At 34.7% G+C, this 16,849-nt stretch overlaps 1 protein-coding gene across 2 annotated transcripts in view; it reads left to right on the top strand.

Moving 5' to 3' along the window:
- LOC107739979 (regulator of G-protein signaling 3-like) overlaps positions 1-16,849 on the top strand; it is a 96,814-nt gene that overhangs the window by 2,280 nt on the left and 77,685 nt on the right. The window contains exon 1 of one of the 2 annotated variants that reach the window (XM_016552248.1): positions 10,219-10,505. The exons of the other annotated variant lie outside the window; for it this stretch is intronic. Within the exon in view, the coding sequence (XP_016407734.1) occupies positions 10,491-10,505 (15 nt within the window). The 5' untranslated portion in view covers positions 10,219-10,490. Of the gene's footprint in view, positions 1-10,218; positions 10,506-16,849 lie in introns of those variants that run through there. 2 annotated transcript variants of the gene reach the window in all.

The following is a 16,849-nucleotide window of genomic DNA, read 5'->3' as shown; positions in this document are numbered from 1 at the left end:
ATATGATTATTTGTCTGCTAAATTACTACTGTAACTTTACAGTAGATAATGATGTCCTTTAGTATACAGTATTTTGAGTGATGATTGATGAGCAATGGGCTGCTGCTGCTTAACTAAGTAAACAAAGACAAAACTATAGCATATTTACAGACGAAACTGACCTGCACTTGAAATCCTGAACAGTAATTTTGCTTCTCTGCTCCACCTGTGCGCTTATATCCACAGAGACACACAGAACGTGCAGCATTCATATATTGTCTTTTTGCTGCTGAATATTTACAGACCCTAGTCCATATCACATTTTGATTCAATTGTACTGACCTATTTTTGATTTATTCATCCAAATGTTGCATGTTCCGTGACATTTCCGCGTTATAGGAATTCCAACCAGTCCATGTTTTCCGCATCGCGGAAATCATAGGGCTGTATGTCTCATATTTTAGAGTAGTCAGAGCAATTTGGGAAAGAAATCAATTAAATCTGTATGTGGATGTGTGTAAATATTCAAATGTAACCCCCTTTGTAATCGTTAACATTTTCATAAGTAACTGTTATTTAATTACACATTTTTTCTTAGTAACTGTAACTGATTACAGTTACGGAAATTATAGGGCCGTATGTCTCAGAGTAGTCAGTGCAATTTGGGAAATAAATCAATTAAATCTGTATGTGGATGTGTGTAAATATTCAAATGTAACCCCCTTTGTAATCGTTAACATTTTCATAAGTAACTGTTATTTAATTACACATTTTTTCTTAGTAACTGTAACTGATTACAGTTACATTTATTTTGTAATGAAATTACGTAACGCCGTTACATGTAACTAGTTACTCCGCAACACTGGCTATTGAGCAATGCAAAAGCTGCTGATAATACTGAAGGATCTTATATATGGGTGCTGTGATAGGTGTCGTATCCCTATAGGTAGACACGGATCAGCTGAGAGTCAGCTGATGCACGCGTGACTCACGTGACCTGCCAGAACTAACGCTACATGCTACACTTGATGTTTGTTATAAACAAATCCATCAAGACATTTTTAACTTCATACCATTGCTTCTGCGTGGCTAAAATATGAGTCCTTATCAGTAATATTGCTTTGGATTACTTGTGGATTATTGTGATGTTTTTATCAGCGGTTTGGTCTTTTATTTGATGGCACCCATTCACTGCAGAGGATCCATTGGTGAGCAGGGTATGTAATGCTAAATTTCTCCAAATCTGTTCAGATAAAGAAATAAACTCATCTATGTATTGAATTGCTTGAGGGTGAGTGAATTGTCAGCAAATTTTCATTTGTGGATGAACTATTCCTTTAAGGCCTTTAGTCTCTCCATTTTCTGGGTCACACACTCAATGACTGCATGAGTACGGGTGACTCAAGATTACTGTCAGCATACTGAAGGCTGCAAGGAAATTGTTCTGAAGTGCTGACATCTGTTGTACTATTAGCTGTCAGTCCATAGACATCACAGTCTGTGGCACAATTTTCACTCTGAACAGCATGAACACACTGGGTAATAATCTCTTTCTGGATCGTGTTGCTCATCCAATCGTCTCCTATTATCACTCATTCTCTTTTCATACGTTGATTGTAGGTACAGTATATTTCAAAATCAACTTGTACAGCATCAACTAGAAAAGCTTTAATGTTGCTTTGTTCATCACACAAAGTGATCATGTTGCTTCAGACTTGGATTAAACTACTGGTTCTTTTAGGATATGTATGATGTCACATGAACATGGTGGCACTCTGTTAATGATAAACAATCACTTTTGAGGAAACAAATGCATCAGTGAGTGAATGTTTTGACACTAAATCTGTTTGGCAAATGTTTGCAGAGACAAGTGTATAAAAGGGTAAATGTTCCTTCCGGTTAATATTCGTACACCTGCAAAACAAATGCTAGTATGGGCATTTTTTATGTGCTCTGAGTCTTCGGTCAACAGAATGCTGATATGGTTGGAAGTCTGTGATATTTAGTAGAAATATCCCACATTGATTGGAACACGGAATTAGTCCAATAGGCTTTGAGTCAGATCTCGCACCTGCTATCATTTATTCCTCTGCTCTCCATTGACATGAAAGAGAAGGTGCGTGTTGATCACAGATGCTTTTATCAGCCTTTGAATCAGCTTTGACTCCTTTTCAATCATTTTCTCTTCCCCTATTTTGCTTTGTGGCTCTCTTCACCTCTCTGTTCCATCCTTCTGTCTGTCTGTCTGTTTGCGGGTTTCCAGACGGGTTTTTCAAGAAGGACTCACTGGAGCTGTGAAACAAGGCGGATCAGTGTAAATGTCTGTGTGTGTGTCTTGGATATGGCTGCACTTCTCAAAGTGACCCAAAATGAGTTACAGGTTTTTTAGACAGCAGGGGAAAAACAATAGCAAAAGTAAATAATAAAATTAAGCCAGCCATAATCATGCTGTCATGATATCATTCAGTCTGGACTTTGTTTTGGTTTGGTCTTGTCCTCTATAGAGTTTGTTGTCGTGGTTGTTGATTTGATTTCATTATTTAGTTCAGGTGTGTGTCATTAATTAGCCTTATTTATATGTGTACAAGTTTGTCTGTTTCTGTTCGTTTGTTGTCGGGTCTCGTCTAATTTGGATGTGTTGTTGCTGTTCTCTTTATGTGGATTATTTGCCTGTGGACTACCTTCTACATTCATCTTCGATCTTGTTCTTGTGTGTGCTCTAGAACAGAGATCCATGACACATGCATTGTTATAGTGAATAAAAAAGACCAATCAGCTTTTAAAAGGGAGGATACAACCCATACTTTTTGTCACTGACGTCAAAGGTAGTGCATCCAGTCCTGGCACAAATGCATGTGTCACATAACCGGCTGACTTATTTACAGTTGCATGGTGTGTGGTCATACCAAATGTGAAATCCTTTGTAGGATGAATGAATAGAAATATTATATTTTTACAGAGGGGTCTGTCAAGTCATTTGTGTAGGGAGAATAGTGAAGTGAAGACAGCTGATGCTTCAGTGTTGGTGGTCAGTGGTGCTGTTGTGAACTTTTGTGAGCAAATTTAGACTGCCATTTGGGACACCAATTATAGAGTTTCTGAGAACTTCTAAATATGACAGCTTCCTGCCTACACCGGTCATGACAGATATTTTCCAGAATATACTGTAAGTCACCTGTTATTTAGCATCTGAAACATATTTATATTCCAAAGCTACATATATATTGCAATTAACATCTAGCACACAAAACATGTGTAAAGTGCACACATCTGGATTTGTCGAATGAGAGAGGTACTTAAACCCAAGTTTATCTGTATAGCACATTTCCCACACAGCGACAGTTTCAGTTCAATTTTAAATACATTTGTTTAGGCTTGGTGTTTAGAATAAATATTGTTTATAATAAATGGTGCGGTTTGTTTTATACTTTTGTTTTTCATTCCTGTTCTGTTCTGAGTACCATTAAATTTAAAGGATTTTTTATTAATACATTTTTTTTTTTGTGGTGTGAGGGAAACTAAAATATATGTTTATAAATATTTCTTTTTTTTTTTCTTTCTTTATAATGATTTCTGAATGTAATACTAAAATACAACATCTTTTTTTTTCCTCTCTCAACAATGCAGTTTTGACTTTGACGCCGCAATTTATTTTCAGGTACGACTTATTTTCCAGGAAATGCAGCAATGCATTCTAGGTTCCCATGGTCCAAGAAAACCCTACCCTATTATTTCCTGAAATTAATATAATCTTAAATGTCAAAAATCATGTCAATTTTCAAATGTCCTTGTACATTCATTGGTCAAAGACTGACACAAACACAAGGGCAGCTGGATTAACGGCCACGTGGAGACTCATGGGAAATGTCATCTAACTGTCATTTCCTTCCATACATGTTTCATTTCATTGTGCGGTGTAATGATGCTATTGCTGCCTGTGGTCTACCTACAAACTCAGTGTGTTCTGTCTGCTCTCAGTGAACACAGGCTCAGTTACTGTTTGATTTATTTACTTTATTTCCCTGGCGTTTGAAGACAAAAACATTAAGAATGTGATGTTGCACTTTAATTGCATAAAACTGTCACTCTATGCACACTTTTGTAATTCAGTAGTAAATGTTGCATTTTTGCAACTGTAACCATTCTAATAGTCTAAAAAGTAATTTGTTATTAGAATTATTTCATTTCTGTTTCAGACATGCATCAGTTAATAAGATAAAAACTCAGACAGACAGAGGACAGTTGCATGATGATAACAGTGTGTTTTTCAGTCCAAGCAATGGCTGTGCTATAACATAATAATATATGAAATTAAATTTAGCATGCTAATATACAGTACTGTTAGCTACTAAATTGACTTATTCTAGTTAAACTGACTTGTTCTTATTTTGTTGTGCATGATTGTGTGGAAAAGTTTTCTTCAGTTTAATTAAGTTACTGAAATAGATTTTTTAATTGAACATCTCACAGTAGGTAGTGAAATGTCAAGGGGAATGTGAGAGAAATTTTGTTCTCATTTGACATTTTAGAAGATCAAGTCATGCTAAGAAGTTTTAATGTTAAGCATTTGGCAACACTGTCCTCTTTGAGTTCACTTTTTAGATATATTTTCATAATGTTGACTTTATTCTTAAAATGTTGCTGCTTTAAGCTTGCTGACATATATGCACATTAACTGCATATTAACTGATATGCACCATGATGTTATTTTTGAGACAACTTCAGTTATGCATTTACCTAACTGGACAATTAAACTGTCGCTTTCTTTTCTGTGTGATTGTTCAGAATGTTTGCAAGAACTCAAGGTTGACATACTTGCTTATTTGAACTAAATAATTGTAAATGTCTTTCATAAAACTGTTATTTTAAAACCAAAGCTTACTGACATGTAATGAGAACAATTGGTTTCATCCTAACACAACAAAATAATCCTCTTTCAATTTTGTAACTTTAGCAGGCAATTAATAAAATAGAAAAAAATGTAGGGCATGTTTCAGATTACCATTGGAGCTGGTGAATGAAATGTTGCACCTGTACTTGCCCAATTGTACACAATAATGCCAGTTACTTTATACATCAGTAATGGTTTTCTTGAGAAAATTCCTTACAGTATCACTAAATTGGCTGTTGACCTTTTTTTAAATGGTGAAGTTTGTAGTTTGGCTGCCTCTGCCGAGACAAGGCCTCTGTTTATCACATGACAGACAATGATGTTCTGAACACATAATACATGTGCAGATGGTGTCACTGTTTTTTTTAACAAATTTGTGTTTTTGTAGTATACACAGAGATGATAACAATATAATTTTCAAAAACTTGCACTTTGAAATCCATTTTCAGATGTCTGCATTTTCAGGCCCCCAAAATGCCATTTTCGTGTAAGTGAATGGCCAAAAAGCATAAAAAGTTTTCAGTTAAGACTTAAAGTGATAGTTCACCCAAAAATGAAAATTCTGTCATCATTTACTTACCCTCTGGTTGTTCCAATCCTGTATGAGTTACAGGTTTGGAACAACTTGAGGGTGAGTAAATGATGACAGAATTTTCCTTTCAGGTTTGGAACAACTTGAGGGTGAATAAATGATGACAGAATTTTCCTTTCTTTCTTTCTTTCTTTTTTTCTTTCTTTTTTTGAGTGAAATATCATGTGTCTGTGGCTATACTTTTGGAACAGTTAATGTTTAATGTGTGTTTCAGTGTTTAATAAAGCACACGTCTCTTGTTGAACGTTTTTCAGCATGAGCTCATGAGTAATTCATAAGCATGCTGTAGTCCTTTCTATGTGTGATGTCCCAAGTTTGACATGAGGAGTTTTATGTCCAGGGATTATAGAAACATTGTTTATTGCAGTCGTTGTTCTGTGACACTCCTGGAAGAGGCTAAAAATAACCCCTGACCGCTCAAGGGTTCTTGCGTCATGCTGGACACTCAGGGAATATCTTTACCTCACAATAGCGTGTGTGCGTATGGACACGAATATACACACACACACACACACACACACACACGATAGAGAGTAGGTGTATGTGTGTGTGTCCATACGCACGCTATTGTGAGGTAAAGATAGTCCCTGAGTGTGTGTAAGATGGGTAAAAGTAACTTATGAGCAGAAATACATGACTGTCAAATGATCTCCTTATGTATATATTATATATATACATAAATATATATATATATATATTTACATTACATTTACATTTACATTTAGTCCAAGCAAAGCGCACGACACTGACAAGGTACGCGATACAGTACGAGACCCAATATATATATATATATATATATATATATATATTGTTAACAAAGCATTATCTAACTCTTTACATATGAGCTAATTAAACAATTTTTTAAATTACATTGACAATGAATGAAGAACACAAGTTTGATGATTACATATTTTAATTAGGCATTTCTGAATGGTGCTCAACCTTATGGTGCATTAATTTCAGGGTTTAATATTAAATACAGGAGAGAAAAAAAAATTGAACTTGTTAAAACAATAGCAAAGGACATAATGGGTTTATTTTACATGTGATATACATTTATTTGATTTATTTAAAGTTGTTACATGAATTTTGGTATTGGTATCAGTACTTTCATCAAGAAAGATATTTTGGTTTTAGTATGTACATGATTACCAATTTGGTAACTCTTTAGTTTAGTGACCAATTCCCACTATTAACTAGTTTCTTATTAGCATGCATATTACTAGCATATTGACTGTTATTATGCTATTAGTACTTATAAAGCACATATTTATAAGTACTGCATGACCATATTTTAGATCCCTTAATCCTTAAACCCCATACCTAAATTTAACAACTACCTTACTAACTATTAATAAGCAGCAATTTTGGAGTTTATTGAGGGAAAACTCTTAGTTAATAGTGAATATGTGTTCCCTAATCTAAAGTGTTATCACAAATTTTAATGTTAGGTGTGATTAATCACAGACACCTGTGCAATTAATTATTATTTTTAATTTATTCACAGCTCTAGTGCCAAAATCACATGCAACTACCTACAAATATGTAGGATGAGATGAGATGAGGCTGGCAGCTCACTTAGCTTAAAACAGTGTCCAGGTAGTCTTTGTGTGAATTCCTGCAAAAGGTTCAGACACACTTAGTTAAAACACACACATAACACAGTTTTGCTGACCGTTTCTCATTTTGTTCTTTAGGAGAGCGTAATGAGCGAATATAATCTGTACAGAGACAGATGGCTGTGCTGTAAATCTGTGTTTCTGTCATTAAAGGGATGACTTAGGGATAGTGGGTTAATCAATGTTATATGTAAATGAAAACCTAAATTAAATCTGTTCATCATCATGCGATTGTGTCTCTTCATTAAGACTTGGATTAAGCTGCTTTGATTTATATAGATTACTTTTACTTTTGGAATGGACATTCAATGGTCAATCCAGGGCTTGCAAAAGTTCAAAATCTCTGGTTGCCCTTTGGGCAGGCATTCTTCAGATTTTGGTAGCCCAAAAATGAATTTAACCAGCCGAATAAAAGATATTGTATTTTTTCTTCAAATAACAAGTCAAGAGAGTAGGGGTGCAACAGATCACAAATCTCATGGTTTGGATTATATTACATTATCATATCACATTTTGAGTCACAGATCGGATAATTTTTCAGATGAGCAAAAAAAATATATGGTTCTTTATTATTTAAGTAACACTTATTATTTAAATAACAATTTACTACTTCGATACCACAGCAAAAACTAGTAGCATATAGGGATGTTGTAAGGTCTGTTTTGGGTTTTGTCATGTTCATTGTTTTCATGTCTTCTATTTTGTATTTTGGCCACAGTCATGTTCTGTCATGTGATTCCCTTGTCTGTGTGTTATGTTCTGATTGGTTTCTTGGTTCATGTGTCATGTTCTCATTGGTTGTCTTAGTCATGTGTCTTGTTTCTCATTGGTTGGTTCTTGTCATGTGACCCTCATTGTTTGATCTAAATAGCCCTCATGTTGCCTTTGTTCTTTGTCTAGCTTTGATGTTGTAACTCTGCTGTTGTCAAGTCTGTTCCTGTCAAGTCAAGTCTTTTGGATTATGTTTTGTCTTTATGTAAATAAACTGCACTTGGGTTCTCACTTCAACACGCCTTCAGTGGACTAATTGTTACAGATGTAAGGATTCACTCAACTCACGATGTGATATAATTCACGATACTGATTTCACAATACAATTTTCCCACAATTTCTTTTTTTAACAAAATTAGATTTAAGACAGATTTTAAAAAGGTGTCCTTTTGTTATTTCTCAGACCAAAAGGCTACACATTAATTTGTGAAATTGAAAATGTCAAACAATATACTAACTTGAAATTTTAAAACAAATCCCAAATCAAATAAATAAATAATACAAATAAAATAAATTTCTCCATGCAAGTAAACTAAGGTTTTGCCTGTGTATTTTAATCACGATCCAAACAAAGATGCTGCATACATGTTATTTAGATTGTGAAATTTGAAACAAAAAAAACAAAAACAAAATGGCTTTAGCTTTGTGATACTACATAAAAAATCTGAACGAAACAAAAACAGCAGACGGGCTGAATGAGACGCAAATGTCACTCTCTGACAGCAGGTGGCGCTTAAACAGCAGGTATTTTTAGGCTGCTGCCCCTTTAAGACCGAATGCATGGATCCAATATAATAATGCACGTGCGATTTCTTTCTCCACTATTTACATTCATTTAAGACATGAAAATACTTGCCGAGATAGTTATTTTGAGAATTTTGCGTGTATGTGTCCGTTCAAGCAAAAGAGGAATCAATTCTGTGTTCGTGCGAGCACGAACTGAATTCTTCATGCGCATGAATGGTTTAAAACACTTGAATGTTTAAATTGGTAAGACTTAGAAACACGTGTAAATGATAAACTATGATCAATTTAACCCCTACAAGCGAGTGAACAACGCGAATCAAGGAAGGGATTTTTATATCACTATTCAAGATAGCCCGTCGGGCAGGGCAGTGATACATTTTGGTAGCCCGACTGGAAAACACAATAGCCCCGGGACGTCAGGCTAGCGATTTTGCGAGCCCTGAAATCTCTCAGGTTTCTTTAAAATATATTTAATATTGGTATTATTTCATGTGTTTTGAAGATTATTGAACGTATGGGTAAATGATAACAGAATTTTCATTTTTGGGTGAACTATGTCTTTAAGATGTATCTTGATGTCTGCCTTATAAATATGACTTAGCTCTCAGTCTTTACAAATGGCCACATATACTGCACATCGACTCGATTTTTTATCATATTTAATTTCACTTCATCAATTCTCTTGTCAAGCTTTGAACAGAAATATTCAGCTTTTGATGGATCTTGTTTGGTTGTCTTTAAAGAGAGGGCAGCCTTTAACTAGACTATTCATTACTTTAATGTTATGTCAGTCCTGCATGGCAGATATGTTTTATGGTAATTAAATGGATTCTGAGACAGATCTCATTTATTGTTTTCGGATGAACTGATTTTAGTAAAGGGTCTATGAGACTTTAATGACACTGATGTGCAACTGTGATTTAATGAGTATATATATCATACAGGCTAATGTGATTTAATTAATGCACTGCAATTTAGACAATATGAACTCATTTTATTTAAAACAGACGTTGTGCATCATCCATTGGAATTGCAATTGTTATTTCAGGCTGGTTTTAACTTTGTGTATGTGATGAATGTGACATCTCTGATTTAACCGATTGTTGGAGAGCTGAAGGACTGAAGGTTTCACGTGACCTTGACTAAGTGCCTTTGTACTAGGATCTATCATGTATCTATAGATCAGGTGGCTTTATCTTTGGCCATTATTGCTGAAACTAAATTATTATAGCAGATATATTGAGGTTTCACTGTAATGCATTATGAGAACACAATGTACAACCCTCCTCACAGAAATCAAGCATCTTGCAGTTTCTCTACACCATGGCTGATGAAATTTGCACAAATGGCTGAGCAGGGATTGTGTGTGTTCATGTGTGTGAGATAGAGATCCCCTGATCTGCTGGCGTATGTATGACATGTGCCTGTTTCTTTTGCGAGCCTTTGATTCACGGCTTGGCCGCTTCTAAAAATAACAGCAAGCAGAGCGGGACAGTGGCCTGTCTCTGGAGAGAGAGAACGAGAGAGAACGAAAGAGAACGAAAGAGAGAGACAGGACATGGGCAGTCCTCCTCTCTTTTCTTTCTCCCTCTCTCGCTCTCTCTCTCCAGTAATTTTGTTCAGCAGCACAGTCGCGCCTCAGAGCAGCTGCTAACACACACACACACACACTCAGAGTCTGCAGCAAATGTTGTGGAACTTGCAATGAAACCGTGGACAGAGTGAGACAAATCCACACAGAGAGAGCGAAAGAACAGGTAGACTGAAATAGAACAAAACAGACGCAAAAGGGAACTTACAGTACATTTCTAGGCAGAAGTACAGAAGGAGACATCTACTGGACAGGATTCAGGATCCGCACATGTGAAAGAGACGCGTTCACAGCGGCCAGATGCCTGTATTCAAGGTACACCTGCTTTAAAGGGACCAGAACTGAGCTTTTACACCTAATTTGACACAGTTTGTGTGTGCACGCGTATGTGGGTGTGTCCAGAAGACAGGAATAGATGTTTCTAAAGCTGCACGGTTTACCTTGCTGTTTTATCAGGTTTATTCAATGTGTAGCTGACATTTATGTTGCAGTTTCATTTAATATCACAGCAGATTTCATTATGATTACATTTTATATTTCCCAATAAATATTTGTATTTAATTTTGCATTTTTTTCTATTTTTATTTTTTTCTATGTTTTTTTTTTTTTTTTCTCTAATGCAGATTTTATGTTTACTTCTAAACATTATAAGCTTCATGTGTATGGAAAATATACATATATTTTATGGATATTGTTTTGGATTTATTTCCTTTTTTAGGAAGCAATATTTTATGAATTTTATGATGAGTAATGAACACCATATATGAAATGTTTAACATGCTCATATTTTATGTCTGTTTGTGTGTGTGTGTGTGTGTGTGTGTGTGTGTGTTTTATTGGTTATAAATGGAGCTTGCTGAGATAAGCAAGTGGTAAATTGTTAAATAAAGTTTCTTGCACTCGTTTTCACAGAGCAAAACATACACAGAGAGAGGTGACTTACATGATGATAGATTGCTTTATGAGGTTTATATGACTGACATTTCCCACAATGCTCGCAGAGGCGAGGTAAACCATAACTGTACGAGACAGACGTGAAAGTCAGTCTGCAGAGGAAATGTCCTTTCAAAAAGTTTAGAATGTGCACACACTTGAAGAGGAGATTTCTTAACTTGTTGTTCTTGAACACTTCCTCATATAGTTGTTGTGGTATTTGAGAAGTCTTGTTTAAAAATAAAAGAAGTTAAATTTAAGAAAATTAAGAAAATATCACAAATACTGTATCACTTTTTACAGTTCAAATAGTTTACCCACAAAATATGTCATCATTTATGCACCTTCATGCAAACACAAAGCTGTTTTGACATGTTCCGTGAAACACAAAAGGAGAAATTTAGTGTTCATACTGCTCTTTTCTGTTCAAATACAGGGCTACAAAAAAGGTACATATGACTGGTGTGCTATATTTAAAGCCGTTTGGTAGCTGTTGTATGAGTAATACACCCATATTTAAGTTCCTGAAAATCTTTCCTGTCATTGCTTGCACACATTCAAATATGCCATGTCAAGACGTGTCATGCCAGGTTTAATGTCACGTCAATGATAAGACATATTCAATCAATATAAGTGATGTCAAATATGGCATGATGTGTACATTGCAATAGGACACACTGAGACGCAATGACAAATGAGATGTAAGAGCTGTGTGTGTAGTTTTGAGGCATTTCATAAAGACACACCAAAAAACAAAAAAAGGGCAAGTGTCTTGGCACAGGAAAACCTTAATAACATTGGACCTAAATGGAAGGAAATAAATAAACAAATAAATAAATAGACACCAGGTTTGTGCATAATTCAGAACTGAATTTTTAAAAAAAAACTATGTAATTCATTAATTAATATACTTTTTTTCTATATGAATAATTCTCATACCCAAAACATGTCCAAAGCATAATTGTCACCCATATTGTCATTTCTAAAAAAAAAAAAGAAAAAAGCATGGTAATCAGTTTTACATGCCACCTATAGAACATTGTACTTGATTTACATTTTACATTTAATTTTATTAACATAATTTCATTTAACAATTACATTTAATTTTATTTAACATGGATCAAACAATGTTCAATTTCATATAATGTGCTTATGTGCAGCTCTCAATATCTCAAAAATGTATGAAAGATTCCACTAATAAGTCCACTGGAATGGAGGAATAGAACATGTCCATCTGCAATTGTGACCGTGCTTATGATCAGTCTGCAATCTAAAAAAAAAATGATTTGGCTCAACAACAAAATGATAATAAAAAATAATTAACACAACAGTTTGCGTTCACTGGACAAACTACTCTTAGTTAGAGAAACTCAATTTGTAGCATACAGTAATACAAAATTCAAGTTAATTACTATGTTAAATAAATAAATAAATACATGTTGTTCCTGTGCATCTTTCTCTTCAAACAATGAAGCCATGAGTTTAATTACTTCAAAAACTGTGATTTTACCTCCTCGTTGTATTGAAATATTGAAGCTATTTTATTAACAAAAGTCACAGGCAGCGTTAACAACAAGTTTCTGTGCTCCTGAATGTTTCTCTGTGTGTGCAGCGCAATCTCCGATCTCTGTGTGCGAGTGATGTGTGTGTGTCAATTAAAGCAGCACATACATTTTGAATAGTGATTAATCTGACTTGGAACCAGTGCATACATTTTTTTTTTAATGCATACCTGCCAGCCAGTCAGAATCAAGAATTCAGACTGACCATGGTATAACTGACTTAAATGCTTTACTTTGTAGTTGTAGTTTTTAGTAGCATTTAAATAAGTTTTCGCTTTTTTACCATTCTAGAGTATCTGCTTTTCGGGCCATTTTGAGCACCACAAACAGAGCAGATAGGACTCTCTCTCTCTGTGTGTAGTGGACATTAATGTTTGTGTATTCAGTCGGACATGGAAGTCCAGCCAAGTGGCATGATGTCTTGAGTGAGGCTGGGGTGTGTGATCAGTGCTTAATTGTGTGTTTGTGAAAGACTCTCTCTCTCTCTCTCTCTCTCTCTCACACACACACACACACACACACACACACATTTGATTCTTGTGGCTGTTTGTCCGTCCTGATGGTGAGTGTGTGTCCATGGTGTGGTTTACTTCTGTCTGTGTTTACAAGTGTTTCGGCGTATGTGCTTGTGTACTGTATTGAGTGGTTGCCGCTATTCTGTAGAAGCTTACAGGATGTTAAAAAGTGTGTGGAGAGACATTTTTGCTCAGAGGTTGCTCTTTCATTTCTCTGGAGGAATCAACTTTGTCTCAACTAACAACTGAAACTAAAGAGATGCTATATAGAGCTATAAAATAAAGGTTGTGTTGAAAGAATGAGCGTTGAATGTAAATTGCACATAGCCAAACAGATGTTTTTGCAAGCACTGGGTGAGTAGTCAACTCTATTATTTCATGCTGTCTTATAAAATCCCACAGTTAAAAGGTTGTGTTGATAGGTTTATAGAACATTTTCATATGTTTTCTGCTGAGTTCAGCAAGTGCCACACAACAAAATTAAAATAATTTTTCTCAAACAATAATGACTTTGACTTCTCTGAGACTTTGGTAATCTTGGCAATCTTGGTAATCTGAGCATGACACTATTGAGATTACTTGGGGGCTGCGGGGCGTTGTCAAGAGAAACATCTGAAACATCAAAATACTTAAGCAAAAGCCTCTTTTTAATGTCATTGCTGTATAAGAGCAACAAATGACAGATTAAAGTCTTAAAAGCCTTTTAGTATAATTGTACAAATGTCCACCTTCAGCTCGTGGCTCACATGTCTTTCTGCCATGAAATCTTTACTGAACTCTCACTATATCACACAATATGTAACAAATAGGATACTCAACAAAAACACATTTGCTAACTTTTTCCCCCATATTGTTTAAAGGTTCAATAAACTGTTCCACTCCTTTGTCTATTGAAGAGTTGAGTGCGAATATATTAAATAAATCTTGAGAAGTGCATACTTTCTATTAAACTATTTGTTGCCCTCCTTCCCAAATGAAAATGAATAAGATCAATAAGGGCACCTACATTTTCTTCAATGCAAATAATTTTTACTCATATGTTTCCTTTAGCTGAAACAAGCCTGCTCTGTTTATTTTGCCAGTGATCAGCTTTTATATTGATTCTGAAACAAACCTCAAAATACTTTTGTCCATATTGTAGGCTTCCATGCTGTAATCAACTGGAAAACTATTTGGTGACTGTATAATTATGGGAGAACAGGGCACAACCAAACAAAGGGCTAGTTGTAACACTTGTGGTTTGAATTATTCTACACAAGATAGTACTCATTAAGTTGTTAATTTTCACAGGATAGATAGATAGATAGATAGATAGATAGATAGATAGATAATTCTGCAAAAAAAAAATCTTGGTATCGTTATAATCTCTAGTACACTGTAAGTAAATACATACACTTACATAAATAAGGTAATTTCAGAAATCATTTCTTTCATTCGGAAATTATTTCTTTCATTATCCCTTGGGTTTACAGATGTTTTCTTTAGCCCTAAAACACAGCATGGAAAATTTCTTAATTCCTTAATTTTAACACAGTACATGTAGGGCACAGTACAATGAGCCCCGCTATAAGAAGTAGGCGACTCCATGCAGTTACAGAGATAATTGACATAATTCCCTATTGTGAATTCTATTTACTGCAGCATGAGAAAGTATGAAGTCCCCCAAGGGTCATGTACAGTAGAAGAATGTTTTCTGATAATCTCGTGCCTACAGTTTTGCAACCGGTGCTCCATTTATGAACTGTACTCATGAAATTGTAAACAGTTCCCTCATTTTGCCCACAGATTTGTAATTTGAGCCCTCGATTTAGAAGTCTGTACTCTCAGATTTGACAACTGTACTCTTAGATTTGTAATCTGCACAGACAGGTTTGTAAACTGTGCCCACCATTTGTAGCTCGTCCTCTAAATTTAGAAATTCACTGATACATTTAATGCTAGAGATGCTAAACATTTTTTCCTCCTATGTTACTCTAGAGGGGGTTTCTGTAAGAAACAGTACCTAAATGTGAAATTATTACATGGATTTTACAGCATTATTACCTTTCACAGCTGTTTGTGGAGGGTAAATTGTGTTCAACTAAATGTGTTTTGTTGGATATGTTTGTCTGTTTTCCAACATTGGTATTTACTAAAGGTATTATTTTATGTGAAAAGTGGACTTTATTGACAGAATAATTAGAGTAGATTTTATTGCATTATTTTATTTTAATTAGGTCACATCAAAACGTTAGAGGGACAAAGCTGTTATTTGGTGATGATGCAATGTGTCCCACCGATGAGTTGCAACATTTCTCTTCCCTTCTTTCATTAATCTTTTAGGTCTAGCAGCCCTAACCATGTTTGTTTGTGGAGGACAGGCGTTGGTGAGATTGGGCATGAGGGATCAAGAAAATGAGGCTTTATTGGGCCAAATGACTTTGTGATGGCTTGTGTGACCTTAATCAAGTATTGTGTGTCCCTGACTTTCTGTGTTTGATTAATTTTACTTCTGTGCCCTTCCCTCTCTCTCTGAGAGTAGAGGAATATATTAGACCCTAGTATCAGAGAGATTGTCTCTAATGGCCATGAAAAAGGTAATGGATGTTTTGTTTACTGTTGAATATTTTATGGCTCTATTTGGTGGATTTTCTCTGCTTGCTGAATTTGAAACATACTGCCGAATTCTACTAAAATATCTGTGATAAAAGCGATTGCTGGCAACTATTTAGCAATTACCTCGTCATATTTCACAGTAATGCAAATTTTTTGTTGTTTATCCACCTTTTTACTACACCCTTTGACGCTTTGCATGAATTATGGAAGTAACTTTGATTAAAGTGTAAATAATCAGACAAAGGTTCACTTTGTGAACACAATAATAAGAATTGTCAAAAACTGGATACATTGTAAAAGCATTAGCAAATTACTTTCAAGAGACCATGAATAACCCTAAAACCTCAATTTTTCTACAGCAATATTACAGACATGTTAAATATCACTGTAGTAATATATATCTATATCATGTGACATACATAACAAGTACAGGTCCCACTTTATATTAGGTGGCCTTACTACTATGTACATAGATCAGAAAAAAATAAAATCTGGAAGGAGACATGAGGATTTGGGGAGAGGAAACAAGATTCTTAGTGTATTCCAGTGCATTATTTATGGGATATATTGTAAATTAAATCAGGAGAGAAGACCACAAATCTGCTGTTTATGTTCTGTTTTTTTTTTTCATACTGTTACAGTGGAATACAAAGAAAAAAGAAAATAATAGGGAGGAAAAGAATTGAAAAATGCTCTTGCCATATATATTCTTGTTATACCATATCACAATTAAATACCAAGTGTTAACGTTATTCATCTGACATATGAAAATAGAACATGAAGAAAAATGTACAGGTAACAGATCTGAAATTATTTGTTTAAAAAGGCAGATAGGATATAACAGGATATAAATATACTTATAATAAAGCTGTTTTTATAATGCATATTTTAACAAGTCATTTTAATTATTAAGATTAGAGTTCACAATGTTTTACTTGATAAATATTGCAAACCAAAATTACAAATCAGGCTTCTTTAGGGTCAACATGAAATCAATCCTAATTACAGTATTTTCTTGTTTTATGTTGATGTTTTTTTTTTTTTTTTTTTTACA

This window comes from Sinocyclocheilus rhinocerous, unplaced genomic scaffold (assembly GCF_001515625.1).
Source record: "Sinocyclocheilus rhinocerous isolate Xijiao unplaced genomic scaffold, SAMN03320098_v1.1 scaffold285, whole genome shotgun sequence".
Classification (NCBI taxonomy): domain Eukaryota; kingdom Metazoa; phylum Chordata; class Actinopteri; order Cypriniformes; family Cyprinidae; genus Sinocyclocheilus; species Sinocyclocheilus rhinocerous.
The sequence above is the reverse complement of the archived record's forward strand: the minus strand, read 5'-3'. Positions and strand labels throughout refer to the sequence as shown.